The sequence below is a fragment of the Plectropomus leopardus genome, chromosome 21 (assembly GCF_008729295.1).
Source record: "Plectropomus leopardus isolate mb chromosome 21, YSFRI_Pleo_2.0, whole genome shotgun sequence".
Taxonomy (NCBI): Eukaryota; Metazoa; Chordata; class Actinopteri; order Perciformes; family Serranidae; genus Plectropomus; species Plectropomus leopardus.
The window spans coordinates 1,769,799-1,785,702 of NC_056483.1; the positions used below are offsets into that span (position 1 = coordinate 1,769,799).

The window sequence follows — 15,904 nt, forward strand, 5'->3', positions numbered from 1 at the left end:
ACGCAGACAAGAACACAAGCAATAATATCAATTTCAGTCGGAAACCCTTTAATAAAAATAGCTTTTTAAACATGAGAAATTCTGCTTGATTTCTTCTAAAAGTGTTTGAAGAAGAAGGAAAAAAAGCAAAAAAAAAAAATGAAACAATCAATAATTACCAAGAAATGTGTAAAAAGTACAAAAAAATAACCTTAAAATTACAAAAAAGGCAACAAAGGAGAAAAAACACAAGGCAAACAAGACGAGGAAAGAGTGCCTTGAAAATTATGATAATTAAATGTGCAATTATGATAATTATAAACATAGTTTGTTAGTAGCTTTTTTCTTTTTTTCAATTTTTTAAATAATTTTCTCAATCTACTAATTTCTTGCAATTCATGGAACATTTCTTACCAAGCACTCATTGCCTTTTTCCCCCGTGTTTTTGAAGAAATCAAACCAATTTGCTCAGGTTTAAAAGGTTTCAATACTTACAAGAGATACCTGAAATCATCACATGAAAAGTGATGTTCTAAAGTTTTAAATGTGGTAGGACAGCAAATAAGGATTAATTTTATAATCTTTTCTTTTAAGAAAATCGAGAAAAATGCTATTCATAAGTTTCCACAGCCAAAAGAAATGTCTTTTTTTTTTTTATTTGAAGACAGCAGTTCAGACCCCAAAATATTCAGCTTAAAATGACATACAGATTGGTGACGATTAAAGGAAACCCCTGAAAACACGACTGCAGATGCTTCCACAGGTGCACTGCATGGTACAATTAAGCAGTTAACATGCAATCATGTGCCGTGGCATCTATAAAAATGCAAAACAGGTCTGGTATTCTGAATTTTTTTTTTTTTATTTTTGTGAGATTTCGGAGTAGTGTTTTCGACAGCGCTCTCCAGCGCCATCATCAAAATACCAAATGATGGAATATCTCTTAGCAGAATGATGTTCATCCTTCGAGTAGAGCTCCACAGACTTGAAGAATCAGTGCAAAGTCGTACTGAAGTTCTGGTGACACGTGGAGACCCGACACCTAACTTCAATAGTGAATCCTTATATTTAAGAAGCTGAGAGCAAAGAAGGTGAAGGTTTTTCTTCCTTCTTTTGCTTGATAAATGACTTAAAATGAACTGACTATTGAACTAGTGGCACCAAAGGCAGACTGTTGTATTGCCACAAATGCTGCTTATGTCTTGCCTAAAAAGTTACACATAGGAACATAGGAGATAATAGAGGTGGCTGTTATGGCATGCATGGCTGGGTGGCGGTGTGTTTTGGCTTTTACAGAGGTTGGATTCTCTGATGACAAGTGCCTGCGCATTTGTTGAAGCCAGTCTGTACATTGAGTTCAGCTATCAAGACTGAATCTGAGATCATGCCCTGGTATCTGCAGGGTCAGTCTTAGCCATCCAAACAGCAGCTAGACCTTGGGCAGCCCAAAGTTATTAATAAAATATTAAAATCAAATCTCAAACCGACTGAAAGCCAGTTCAGGGCAGCTAAACACTAAGTGCCATGGTCATATTTAATGGACAATTCTGCCTTATTGCATTGCTGGTTGCACTTTGATCTCCTGTTTTACCGTGTTCAGAGTTCTCCTGGGCAATGAGGGGAGCACCACCGACATTTTGGATGCACACACTTTTAGTTTTACCTCCAAAAAAGAGCTTTAGATCTTCTAGATAACCTTGTAATATGCATTGTAATACACCACAATTATCCTTTGAATTTGCACATACATGCACACAGCGGCGGTACTTCCTCTCAGACTCAGACACAGACCAGTGCTCACAGCAGAGCCACAGTCAGAAACTTGGCTTCTGATCTTTCCACACATTGCGTCACTTCTCTATTCAAGTGTCAAGATCTGTGTAAGGAAAGTGGACTCCCACAGAGCCTCAGCAACCATACCCTTCATTAAGTAATGTCTCAGACCTGCCATTTTATTTATATACAACTTCACCCACCACTCAAGTCTGCGGAGAACGATCGCACCAGTATCTCTCCTTATGCTCTTATTAGCTGCAAAATAAACCAGGATGGAATTTAATCTCCATATGGTCTACATGTTATCTCGAAGTGGGGCAACATATGCAGCTTACAGTTCCATGCGTGCATACAATTTGGCGGCCCTAATGAGACTTGAACCATAACCCTGAATGTGTTAGTGGCATGCTGTGCCCACTGAAACATACAGCACTGCATTTGTTCACAGATTTGTCAGCGTAATGAAATGGACTCGTGTGTTTTACTTTGTAATTCCTTTATTTATTATCTATTCTAATATTTTCTGCCTGTTACGCAGAAAATAATTGCCATCGTGACGTGCCATTGCACAACTCTGTCTCTGAACACATCCCCTTATGCAGCAAGGGTAGCCTACAGCTGATACTCATGCTCACATTTGGAGAGGGATGACAGAAAGTTCTAGCCTCGCAGACCAGACCTCTCTTACAGCAAGGTCTAGCAAAGAAGGATCCGATCCATAATTGCTGCCCAATTATATTTGCTTCAAGCTGTACTGCTACGACTAATTGGTTCATGAATAATTTCAGTTCGAACAGCGGTGGTACACTCTGCACAACGTGTGACACAGACAAGATAGAACGGCAAAACTGACCCATAGTTTTTTTTTTTGCTTCACTATAATAAAAGCAGGCGATCTGTTGGGAACAAAATCAACCCCCTCGTTACTGACATCGCTTGGCTGCACCAAGGTTGTTTCACTTGAAAGGCTCTGTCAAGGACCAGGCTGCACATCGGAAGCAGGAATTTACTTATTCATCAGTGTTTTATTTTATATTTGTATGTTTATTTTTTGATTTGGTGCTGCTTCTCTGCTTTGTCTTCCTGCCTTTTTGTGGCCCTGATCACATCCATGTGAAGGCTATCAGTTGAATTTAACATTTCAAGGGAAAGGCAGCTTGTTTTCCCTTCGACATCAGAGGAAATATGTGTGGGTGTATCTTTGTTCACTGCAACAGTGCGGTGCATTTATTTATATATCATTATATTACTTTTTTCATTAATCAGCCTACTTTTACATCACATAACTAAGCCAAAGCACAGAGGAACAAAACTTTCTACTTTTACATTGCTGGCAGGTAGGAAGTAGATTAAACCTCAACTGAAAATTTGAATAGTTTTAATACTTGGCCTTGCCAAATATATGTTGCCCAATAAAACATCATAAAATAATTTAGAGTAGAAGATTGAAAAGCCTTTAGCCTTACAATGATATCTCTATAACACAAGATACAGAGTACATCTGTATATATGATCTGTTATATTTTTATTCCATACAAACCAAATAGATGTGATTAAAGCCATAGTTTTAAACTTTTATTAAAAAACAAAAACATACTTTTTTGGCAATGTTTGCTTTTATCTAGTGATCCGTGATGCATGTGTGCAACCAATACATATGTTGAATTTGGCACATAGATAAGGTACTTTGCACCATGCACTTTATGTCATACAGTTTACATCGCTACTCTTACTGCATTTTTGTTCTCTATGTGAATTGTATTATTTTTCTTTATTGCTTCCTCTGTCTTTTTTCACTTTTTCTCTCTTTATTCTTATTGTCTGTTATCTGCTAAGTGACTACAGATGTAAATTAGCAGCCCTGCAAACCTCAGCATATTTACATTTGTATTTTATACTGATTGTCTATATGCTATGTCCCTTTTAAATAAGCATTAAATTAAAAAAAAAAAACTCACTACATCTATGCAGCAGTACATAAAAGAGATTATAATTCATGTGAAAAATAATGCTTCTCTACCGCCTCCTAGTCTCTCACACAGCTGTCACTCGCTGCAGTGCTGGTCAAATACAAATCAAGATTTTGTCACTGAATTTCCTGTTACTCATCTCAGTTATTTTCATAAACATATCATAGTTTACTGTTTAGCTGTAAAATGAGATAGTTTAGGACTCCGCCGCCATGTTGAAAACAATCAAGCCATAACAAAGCACCGCCGACCTGCCAGAGCACATTTTTTTAATCTTACTGCCGAACAGTTTGTAGAAAACAAAATGAGAAAGTTTGCTCTGACTGTTGACTGTTTACAACACGGCGGCCATGGCTAACTTTCTCACTTTACAGCTAAACAGTACACAAAAAAAGATTCTGAAAAAAAATATGTGATTCAGTAACACAATCTATATTCATACTTGATCAGCACATAGATTATATTAAACAGCAGCAGCAGCATTTCCCAAACCTCAAGCACCACTTGCCTGGCATGTTTTTGATCTCTCCCTGCTGCAACTCAGCTGAATTAAATGATCAGCCTGTCAACAAGCAGCTTCAGGAGTTCACAACAAGTTGATCAGTTGACTCTGCTTGTTGGAGCAGAAAGAGATCTAAAACACGCAGGACAAGTGGTACTCGAGGAGAAGTTTGGGAAACACCTGTATAAAATAATCGATGTAACTACCTCATCACCAATCTTTTCATGGGCTCTTGTTTAAGAGTTCTGCACCAGCTTGGGTTTGATGGAGCAATAGTGACCGTACTTGGACTAGGGTTGAGTTGTAAGTGAGCGAGGGGTGGCTTTAACTCATAGACTATCACTCAAGCGTCCCAGTCCTTAAATATCTGCATCTTTAAGCTCTAATGAAATGTAAACGGGTGAATTATTTGAAAAAAAAAAACAACAACAAACATTTAAAAAATGATGTATGTCATTAATGTTGGACACATACAGTCTATGAGATTGACTCACTTCTGGAACCAGCCTCTAGTGGCTATTAGACGAACTGCACTTTTGCGTTGGCTGCATTTTTCAGCCTGGGAGGTTGCTGCTTGGTCGCTGCTGCCTAGTTTAACAGTTCATGAGCTGTGATTGACATAATTATCAGCTTGTGTTAGAGAATCCTCAAATCTGTGGATTCAAGTTGTTTTCCATCAGCAGTGGTGGATTCTTGCAAATGCCATTAAAAGCACAAGTGGAGGCAGAGGAACATTATTATTTTGTGTTTTACTGTGTGGATTCAGTGACAGTTTCAGCAAATATGACTCAAAGTTATTTTTACAGAAGTTCCAATCTTGAGTTTTTAAATGGAAAACAAGTCGGAACAACCACTTCATGACATTTCAGTTAATAAAATGTTGATATAGTGTCTTAAAGTGCAATTTAAAATTCATGCTGATGATATTTCAGCCAGGGGAAAAGGAAATTCAGGCCGCCGGTCAGGCTGGACAGCGTCCAAACTGCCCAAACGTCTTTCTTGACAGTAAATTACAAATTTCCCACCTTTTAATTACCAGAGTATCAACTCTAACAAGCCCCCACTTCGCCTCTGTGCACACATATACTCAGTCACTCCAGCAGTCATCAGAACAGGTCGGGAGCTGTAGACACGACCAGGGCCTGGCTTTTGTTAATTGGCTGCTTAACAAGGCCTGGGGAGTGTGTCACCACGGCCCCTGTGATGGCCCCAGGGCTACGTGGCAGCAGTGCTTGTAGCCGCCGGGCCTCGGGCTCACCCTCCCCAGTAGCACTAATTAAAACATGCATGGCTCCCTCCTCTCTCATGTGGTGGCACGGGGTTAATGTGTGTACACCAGCCTTTGCTACAGTTCCTCAGCCACTCAGAGTGGCCAACTTGATAAGCCTCCACTAATGATTCTGTAGATTGGCTCTCTGACTGTCAGACTAATTTGCTGACCTCTGACTGTTTTCTGTTTTGCTTCTCACTTTCCATGTCACATTCCCCCGGCTGATATGCACACACTCATCACTCACAACTCTTCCTCACCCTCCACTTTCACTTTTCTTCCACTTTGTTAAACTTTTTTTCCCCTTTTTTTTAATATATGAGGGTCAGAGGGGGCTGTCAGTGTTTGTTCGAATGTGAGTGTGTCAACATGCCAGAATGGGCTTTGATTTGACTGTCCTGTCCGAATGTGAATTTCCCCTCCTCGCTGTCATTCCCTCTCACAGTGCAGCGATTGGGTTTTTGATTATTTCATCTCTCTGTTGCAGAGCGCCACTTAATAAATAATGACTGGCTGATTGATTTCTCCCTGCCTGTTCCCTCTATCAACCCTTTTCTTTCTGGCAATCTCTTCATCACGCTTTCTCTCAAAACACACTCTTCTCTCATATGAGGCATGATCCTCATTCTCTGTCTCTTCCTATTTCTTTGACTTTTTCAATTTTGTCTCCCTTTGCTTTGTTTTTTTTTTTTTTTTTAACCATTTCTCTCTGTCCTTTCACAGCACGCCATGATGCTGCCTGTCCTCACCCACCACATCCGGTACCACCAGTGTCTGATGCACCTGGATAAGCTCATCGGCTACGTCTTCAAGGAGCGCTGCCTCCTTCAGGTAAGGCGCAGTCACGACAGCTTCCACACTTACAAAAGCGACTCAGGCTGCATTATTTAAAGGCTGGCATAGTTGATAACTAACAGGGTAGATATGGCAGATCCCCGTGGTTCTTTCAGGCAGGGCGCAATCTACAAGCCGGCCAGATAAAAAAGTAAACATTTTGTGCAGGGGGCTGCTTGTGCGCTGGAATCCATGGAGGCAGCGCTTGCCTCATTACTGTGCCCATTCCACCTCTGCAGGGATAGTTCAGGTGGAAACAAGGGGCTCAGGAGTCAGCTAAGGTAACCCACACACCGGCCTGAGTCATATCTCTGCAACAAGCCGCCTGGGTCTGCTGTGAGTAGCAGTGACAGTAGTCAGGACAACAACAGCCTCCTCCGTAATGCCAGCTCTCCCCTGTCAGGTCTGCAGCCTCAAGCTGTGTGCTCTTGGAGTAAGCCCCACGGCTGCCTCCAGCAATATTGAAGAGCTGTCATAACCTGATACATTAGAAATCAATGTGTTGTAGCCTATACATAGTTAAAAAGGGGGAAGGATGCATTAAGATTCGCTCAAGGCTCTTGTGTGTGCACGCTCGTCTGCTCCTTGCTCTGGGTGCATCTGCGCGCACACGGATTTGCACATATCGATCAACGATTGGCCTTTTTGTCGTTTGTGTATAATGACGACCTGTCATCACGAGCGCTTAAAAGGAAACACTGACCCACTGTGAGGCCAGCCGGCGGCCGACAAGCTGCAGCCCTTTCATCGAGGAGACGCCCATTTCAGCTTGACATCTCCGTCTCGTGGGGATAAGATAATGGATCTGTCCCTCCCTCTTTCTCATTCCAGTCCTTCAACTCGCAAACAAACAAAAGGAAAACAATCGGTTTGATTGTGACAGCTCGCATACAGGCCTCCACAGTGTGTCGGCTCATCTTGTCCGTCTGCACTTCTGTCCACTGAGGTGTTAATACTACGACATCGCTGTTTGTGTGTGCGGATAGAGCCAGGGCTGTCAGCAGTTCACCACCACCGGGACCCGAAATGGCCTAAGTAGGGAGCCATCATTGCTCGGCTTGCAGCACCTTCCTCATCTACTGCACACACACACGCATCAGTGGCTAATGTCCCACAGCACACACACACGTTGTGCCCAGATAGATTTGGACAGAGCGGCTACAGGAGTGCAATGGTGCTTGTTCAAACAGCCTTCTCCCAGTCAGACCTGATTTCAGATCGGCTGTCTCTTCCCATTTGCCTCCTTTCTGATGGAATGACCATATTTAATGAGTTGAATGTTTTCCAGTGGCGATTTCCAACATGAGAGATCTCGCACCGCTCTGTGATTGCATTATAAATGAATTGTGCTTTGGTTCATGGTTTGTGTGCTTTGAATTAATTTATCTCCAGCTCTATATAATGTATTGGTGAACTAAACATTTTCAAACGATAGTATAGATTTTAAAACATGGTGCTCTGTAAAGGAATGCTCCACTGGAAATGTCTTTTTAGTTTCTCCATCAGATGCCAGGGGCTGTGGTCAACACCAGTTAAACTGAATTTAGAAGAAGTCTCAGACCAGGTCCTGTTGAGTCCAAATCAAGACCAAGTCCAGAGCACATTGAGTCCCGTTAAAGAAAGCGAATTTAAGGATCTGGTGTGTAAAAATTAGCAGGATTAAGGGGCTGTTTACATGGCAACGGTTCTTACATGAAATGTTTACCTTTCGTAATCCCAATTTTACCTTTTGTTCACATACCAATGGCATTTTGGGGGGGCTTTATTTCCCCTTTATTTAACTAGAAAAACTTCCTGAGATTAAAAATTTCTATTTCAAGAGTGCTGTTAAAGGCAGGTGGCAACCGAAGTTACAGACAGACAACATAGAACAAAATGCAAAATCAAAAAATAATTCCAACGCAAGCAATATAAAACACAAAAAAGACAAAATGAAACTAGTACTAAGAGAGACTATAAAGTACATCAATTTTTCGAACAGGTGAAATTTAATCGATCAGTCCATGGTGCAGTGCTGTCAAAGTTTATGCATAAGTTGCTGTGAGCTTTGATTGAGAAAAAAACACATATGATATTGTTTGAACTAACTAAAACTTCAAAACTTAAAAAACTAAAATAACTCTTAATCGTTCATTAATCTGACCAAAAATCAATTAAGGAAAGTGCTTACCATTAGCTATAAATATGATTCATAAAAACAAAAGAAAGAAACACTAAAAAACAGCTAAAATACACCCTGACATTGGCATAGACGATGATGTACCAAATTCCTGCAACAGCAGGAGCTTTAGACTTAATCATTGCATATTGATTGAATAATGAATTAATTGTGCAACTGTTGCATCTTTATTGATAAAATTATATTGATAGTCAGAGACAGCAGAATATAGTCTGAAATATTTTGACATATTGAGCTCACACTGAGTGAAACATAGTGCTGGTTATACTTGAAGTGTTTCTAGTGAAGAGCAGGACTTTGGCTGTCATTCCTAGTTTTAGGACAGTTGAATCGGTATTTCAGAATGGGATTTTTTGTTCTAGCTTTGAAGCGTAATGAGCTGTACTCCTATTAAAGGAATGAGAATTTAGTTCCCTTTTTTTTCATATTTTCTTTAGAAGAGATGAAAGCAGCGGATCATCTGGGAAAGCGGAGAGTTTGGTGGGTCTGAGCTAAATCAATGCTTGTTTCCAGCTGCTCTCTGTAATGTTTTAATGAAAGCATATCTGCAAATCAAAACTGCAAAGAGAACATATGTTGTAAATGTAGCATCACTCCGCTATACTCAGCCAGCGGAGCTCTGAGAACATCGTTTGGTTCCGTGTGCAGCAACATACCTGTTATTTCGGTGCAGAATGGCAATGTGATCCTGGCATGAGGCAACTGACAAAAACCCAGCCCGAGAGCAGGAGCCCCTGCACTCGGCACTTCCCCCCGCCTGGCTCCAGTCGAGCCACGGCCCTTTGAAGCTTCTCTTCTGAGAGCCTCCCTGTTAAACATTTAGCATTTAAAACTTTGGGGGGGGGGGGTTTGCAGAGAGACGTGTGTTCATGGTCGCCACATGCTCCCGCATCCCCACATCCACCAAACCTTCATAATCCCACCCGCCCCCTGTTGCTTCATCCCCATTCCTCACTTTTGACCCATGCTGACAGAATGAGAGGCATCACAGAGGATCTCAATAATTTAACCGTACAAGTCCTCGGCCTCGCCTCTGATATTGTACGCTTTTGTTTGTGTGCCCCCACGAATGCATCTGTGACTGTGTACAGAGTACCAGGGTATTTTATTTGTTTTGTTATTCATGGCGTCGCATGCTCCGCCATGTGATTGAGGTGTCCATCTGTTTCAAGTAGGGCTGGCCTGAATACCATTTTACGAGCTTAGAATATTTGTTTGTGTTTTTGAGCGGATATTTAAATATTTCTTGTTACAAATGAAAAATGTTGCATATTATGTAGTTATTTGAGGCATTGTTTTTATAGCGATGGGACATAGAAACTAGAATGTATTGATGTGTGATTTTTGCTCTGCCTTAACAAAAACCTGAACCAACAGCTGGAGACGGATTAATATTTAAAGAAGTGGTTTAATGACAGTTAATCTGTAGAGATTTATGACGCAGTTTTTTTTATATTTATAAAAATAAAAAAAATAATTTAAATTTATAATTTGTCATATTTTACTGGTTAATTACTACTGCGACATGTTGTGATTTTGCCATATCATGCCCCCTTTCAGTCCCCCTCCAGACATGTTTTAAAAATACTTAAACAATTGCTAATATTAAAAAAAACTGATGGTAAAAACTTTTTTTTACAAAAATATAGTTAAGAAATAAAAATAAAAAGGAGCTGGAAGTATTTGTAGATGTTTCTGGGGATCCTGAAAAAGTATTAAAATGCATTAAATTCATATATATATATATATATATATATATATATATATATAAATAAATAAAAGGGGCCTCATTTGGTATTAAAATATCTTAAATTAATCTTTTAAAAGTCATAAAAACACGAAGACATAGGAAGTAGGATTTTATGATTTTTTTTCTGTTGCATTCTAAAATCTCAAAATAATTGGTAACATCTATTTTCATGCCTCCCTGCTGGCGATAACTGTGGATGGAACAATTTTAAAGAAAAAAGAAGACGAGGCATTTTTTAAGAAAACATGCCATCATGTTGTCTTTAAAAAAACAGTGGTCGAAGAAATACTGACATTTAAACTTGTATGCCGCTCTCCTCAGCCAAAAAAAGCACACGTTTCTCCCCAATGCTTAAAAAAATGATTTGACATGCCTCGCCCTTTTTGCACAACTCCCTCCCCTCTCATAAATAACAAACAGTCCCTTAGCTGTATTTAAATATTAAGTTCTCATCATGTTCTAAACTTTTTATTTAGTATCGATAATCATATTTCCCCAATATTCATGAAAAAGTCAAGTTTCTGACTGTGGATCCTTTTATATTTATGTAATTTGTATATAAAGTCTGAAAGTCAGTATAATTAAATGTTGTCAAATTAAAAAAAAAAACAAAAAAAACTTTGAGTGACAAAAAGTCAAAAAAGTCACAGAAAGTTTTTGGTAAAAACGTGTATGAACCCTCTGCATTATCATGCTATTATATTATGATATCAGTGGCACAAAATATTCTCAAAATGACAATAATGTTGTTTATCGCAGTTACTTATGGAACAATATATAATCCAAAACAGTAGTTATGGTGACAACCATACCTACCTTTACCCAACCTTTAACGCCATGACATTAGTACTGCAGAATGAATATCCCAAAATTTCAAGCAGTCCCACTGCGCTCCCCTTTTGTTTACCCCTGAGTCCTGATTTACCTGTGTATATTAAATAATGCAGTGCAAAGTAATGACATCGTCGGATGCTGTTTGCCAAGCAGGCAGTTTGCCCATCAGTTTCTCTGAGTGCAGGTTCAAGTACGCTCTTTCCAGTCGAGTCTGCGGCTCTCCGCTGAGCGATGATGTTTATTCCCGTTTAGCCAAAGGCAGTTGAGCAGCAGCTGAGGCAGTGATCACTAAATCCAAATCCCTGCGATACTTTACGCCGTCATTATGTCGACGGGAACAGTTGCAGACGTCAATCCTCCCCGCAGATTCCGCTTAAGAGCCAATACTGTTGTTGGATGTTGTCCTTAACTGTGAAGGACCTGCAGTGTTTACAGAATAACTGATGTATTTTTTCCTTGATGCGCTTCCTTTCGAGCACCAGACTCTGCAGTTGAGGCCGTGTAGTGGGCCGTCATTGACTTGTGTCTGACATCGCACAATGGGGGAGTTGAAATTGCGAGTAGATGTGGTTGTTGTTTTTATTTATATTTTTTTATCAAACTGCCAACACGGCACTGAGAATTGCTAGATTTCTGCTTGTGTCATGTCAAATAACTAGTTTTTTTTCCTCCCTTAAAAAAAGTGTTGTTCCTCTTAACCACAGAAAAAAAATACAATTGCTGTTGAATTTGTCGCCTTCGTGTTCGAGGCTACAAAGCTGAAGGCCTCTTGAGCAACTATAAATATTGAAACCTCTCTGTTAACGTTTTACATATATATCTCATTGGAGCTTGAAATTGATTTGAAGTTGGCTGAAAGGAGACAAGCATTTTGAAAAGCAAGCCCAGGGGGGAGAGTAGTTGGAGTTTTTTTTTTTTTTTTTTCGGCTGAGATTAACATTCTCCTAATGTAAGATTGATAAAGGCTTGACATATCCTACTGAGCCCTATCTTTTCTCTTTTTCTTCCCTCAGCGAGTTTGAGATGTTCAGCCGTGGCAGTCTTTCTAGGCACAGCAGTTTTTCAAACAAAAGCCGAGCGTCGACTAATGCGGTTTCCTTCAGGGTTATTTTACCTTAAATTCCCACTTTTGCCTCTCTTTACAGGTTTGAAAGTTTAAGTCATTAATTTTCATACAGACAACTTCAGGGTGACAAAGAGGCAAGAGGGGACACTCTCACCTAAACGCCGCTCTCTCTCCTCTTTCCGTCAGAGCGACTGCTGATCCAACATTATCAGGCTGATTTGCTTTGACCAGTGTTACCGTTTGTAATTAGTCATTAGTCAAAAGAAAACTCATCAGGCTCTGCGGAGGGTTTTCGCAGAGCACGGGGTTGGGCCATGTTGTTGATGTCCGTCAGTTTGATGTGACCACAAACTAAAGAGCCCCAAAAGCTAAAGTCAGGAGCCATATGAGGACGTAAAAGCCCTTTTGGTGTATTTCTGTCTGCATTCCAATTACATCTGAGGACCTGTGAAGATTAGGTAAATTAGACTGATAACGGAAATAGGGTTTTATTTGTGCAGCATTTTTTTTTGCAAATGATATGACTGTCTGCAGGTCTTGGTTATTTGCAAAGACTTTGATGTTTAAGACAGTGAGAACTGAAAATGCCACAGAGACACGGTGCTTGACTGTAAAAAAAAAAAAAAAAGTGTTGCTCTGACACTTTTTTACACTTACCTCCCTCAAAAAACAAAATAATATTAAGTTTAACCCTTTGAGTCCAGAGCAAATTGGTATGATTTCTTTCAAAAATACAGGGGGAAGTGCAGTAAGAGACTTGGTGAGAAATGTCCCGCACATTGCAAAAAATTTTTGAAAGGTGAGAAAAAGAAAAGAAAAATACCTGAAAATTAGTTTAAAAAATAGATAAAAAATGTGAAAAATGTCCAGAAAACTATATACATAATTAAAAATTTAAAATTAGAAAAACTTTTTCCAGTAATTTTCTTGGTTCATTTTCTTTTTTTTTTTTTTTTTTTTATTTATTTAATTTTGACTAATTTCTAGCTAGTTTCTTGCTTAAGTTGCTCATTTCTTTTTCCCTTTGTTTTTTCAAGAAAACAAACCAATCTGCTTAGGTTCGCAATTAAACATTTTAAATTATGTTTGTTTTTTTATGTCTATGTTTTTACCCTTTTTTTAAACTTTATTCATTTTTTACTAATTTTTCGCTAATTTCTTGGCCATGTCTTCTGAAGTCGCTCTTTTTTTCAATAATTTAAACCAGTTTGTTCAGGTTTTAAAGGGTTAGATGAATGAAACATTGCATGTCTTGTTATTTTGGGGCTTTTTTATAATGCTGTTCCCATAAATGTTTTACCCTGAAAAAAAAAAACCCTGATCTGCAATGAAAACATGATTAAAGTTTTCTTGGTCAGGTGGCACCTTGTATTTACGCCTCGACCATCACTGTATGACTGTGTGTGCGAATGGTTGAATGTGGCATATTGTGTAAAAGCAGTTTGAGTGGAAAACTAGAAATATATTATCATTTACTCTGGTTCTTGAAGCTTTAACACAGCTGAAGTTCCTAGAAAGGTTTCTGAAAATGATCCTGTGGTTAAAAAATGTTATCTTACTGCTATTTGCTGACTCTTCTGTCCTCTCCTCCAGCTGGCCATGACTCACCCCAGTCATCACCTCAATTTCGGTATGAATCCCGATCATGCCCGCAACTCCCTCTCCAACTGTGGCATCCGCCAGCCGAAGTACGGAGACCGGAAAGTCCACCACATGTACATGAGGAAGAAAGGTGGGTCATTTCTGCCTCTGTATCCCTGTCTTTGTTCCTGTCCTTACTGTGAAGTGACCGCACCGTCTCATTTGTTCTCTCACCTCTTCTCCTCGCCGGCACTTTGTTCCCAGGAATCAACACGTTGATTAACATCATGTCTCGTCTGGGGCAGGATGACCCCTCCCCCTCCAGGTAGGCTGCCCGCAGGCACATATCTGTTCATGCTATCACTGACCACAGGAGCAATCAAAGGGACGATCCGTGTGATTAATATACCCGGCAGGCCTGCTGACAAGAAAATTAACTTAAACTGTGAAAGGAAGGAATATCACAGGGGAAATGAAATGAGCTAATTTTAAGGGCAACGGCTACTTATTATTGAATGTGAGCTGCTGTTATTCTCACAGTGCTGATTAGGCGAGCCGCTGTGTACGTGTGCTTGTATATGTGTGTTTGCCACAATTTGTAAGGTCATGAAAACCTGGAAAAGTGATGGATAGGCAAACAGTAATTACCAAGACCTGGAAAAGTTTTGAAAACTAAATATACCCTGATATATTCGGAAAAGTCATGGAAATCTTTTTCACAAACATGTATAATAACACATGCTGTGTTCAAGGACCGGAGGGAAATTTGACAATCCAGCGGTAATTTCAGTTTTTACAGTTTCTGGCTGTAAGAAATGGTGTCATTTTGGAAGAAAACAGGCCTTCCAAACCCGCAGGCTCATGAGTTTGGAAGACATGTTTTCTTAAAAAAAAGCCTAAATGTTTTCTCTAAAACTCTACATTTTTTTTACTCAGCTTGTTTTGTTTAGGGTCCACTTTTGCAAAATGACAGGAGGCCGGCGGCCAGTCACAGCAGCCCAATACATGTTTCTAAGATAAGACATTTCGGGGATTTTAAGACATTTCTAGGATTTAAGATGTTTCTAGGACATTTCAGGATTTCTAGGATTTGAGGACTTTTCTGGGATTTAAGGACATTTCTGGGATTTAGGACGTGTCTAGGATTTAGGACATCTCAATGATTTTAGACCATTTATAGGATTTTAAGACATTTCTTGGAATTGCGGATGTTTCTAGGATTTTAGGGCGTTTCTAGGACTTTAAGACATTGCTTGGATTTTAGGACATTAGGGGCCTTGCTTGGACCTCTGTCGGGGTGTGGTGGATCCTCTCCTGGCATTTTAAAAAAAAAAAGTTATGATCAAGCTCTATTTTGATGCTGTTTTATGCACTCTGGCACCTTATGTATACTATGCAATTTATCATATATGTGGATTAGAAATGATTGGGGTGCAGATTTTTCCCACATAGGCTGAGTGTCATTGATGTCTTTAAAATTTCCCTCAAAGTCTTGCAGATGGATAGGTTAAAATGTGTATGAGAAGTCTTGTTTCTCGCTACATTTTCAGCTGTCAAACTCTACTCTCCACCCCTCTAGGATCAATCACAACGAGAGACTGGAGTTCCTGGGTGATGCTGTTGTCGAGTTCCTCACCAGGTGAGAAAAGCGCTCGCACATCTTTGATAGACACAACCACTAATTGAAGCTGACTACAACACCATCGGCCTTTATTTTCCCCCGCGCTCCTCTCTCACCCTCACTCTCATTGTCCACATCTATCTGCATCTGTCACAGCCGCACTCTTCTCCATACTTTCCACTCATTCAAGACAGTGATTTACTGGTAATTGGAACTGGGATGTAATCCACCCCCCCTTACCCTCTTTTAACGGCCTGAAATTCTCCATGACAACTTGCAATTAGCTGTCTGGAATCGCTGTCTGGAATGCTGACGGTGTTATTGACTCCCAGGTGAGTGCGGACGTTGCTGCCCGGCACTTACCTAAGCTCAGTGCTAATTATATGTAGCTATTATTAATCTCACACACTACCCGGCACGCTGGAGCCCACACTGTACCTCAAGCCTCTGAGTGGATACATGAGAATATAAGAAAAAAGCTCTTTCTCTCTCGCCACGGGGTTTAGTACTTACACACATAAGTTGCAGAAAGGAAGAATAGA

The 15,904-nt window shown here is 39.8% G+C and overlaps 2 protein-coding genes across 4 annotated transcripts in view; one reads left to right on the forward strand and one right to left on the reverse strand.

The window, feature by feature from the left end:
• Positions 1-15,904, reverse strand: part of LOC121960680 (cadherin-20-like) — a 656,497-nt gene that overhangs the window by 309,411 nt on the left and 331,182 nt on the right. The window lies entirely within an intron of this gene.
• Positions 1-15,904, forward strand: part of drosha (drosha ribonuclease III) — a 139,765-nt gene that overhangs the window by 55,229 nt on the left and 68,632 nt on the right. For all 3 annotated transcript variants that reach the window (XM_042510487.1, XM_042510485.1, XM_042510488.1), the window contains 4 exons: positions 6,221-6,328; positions 13,754-13,892; positions 14,006-14,066; positions 15,321-15,380. In XM_042510487.1, the coding sequence (XP_042366421.1) occupies positions 6,221-6,328; positions 13,754-13,892; positions 14,006-14,066; positions 15,321-15,380 (368 nt within the window). The remainder of the gene's footprint in view (positions 1-6,220; positions 6,329-13,753; positions 13,893-14,005; positions 14,067-15,320; positions 15,381-15,904) is intronic.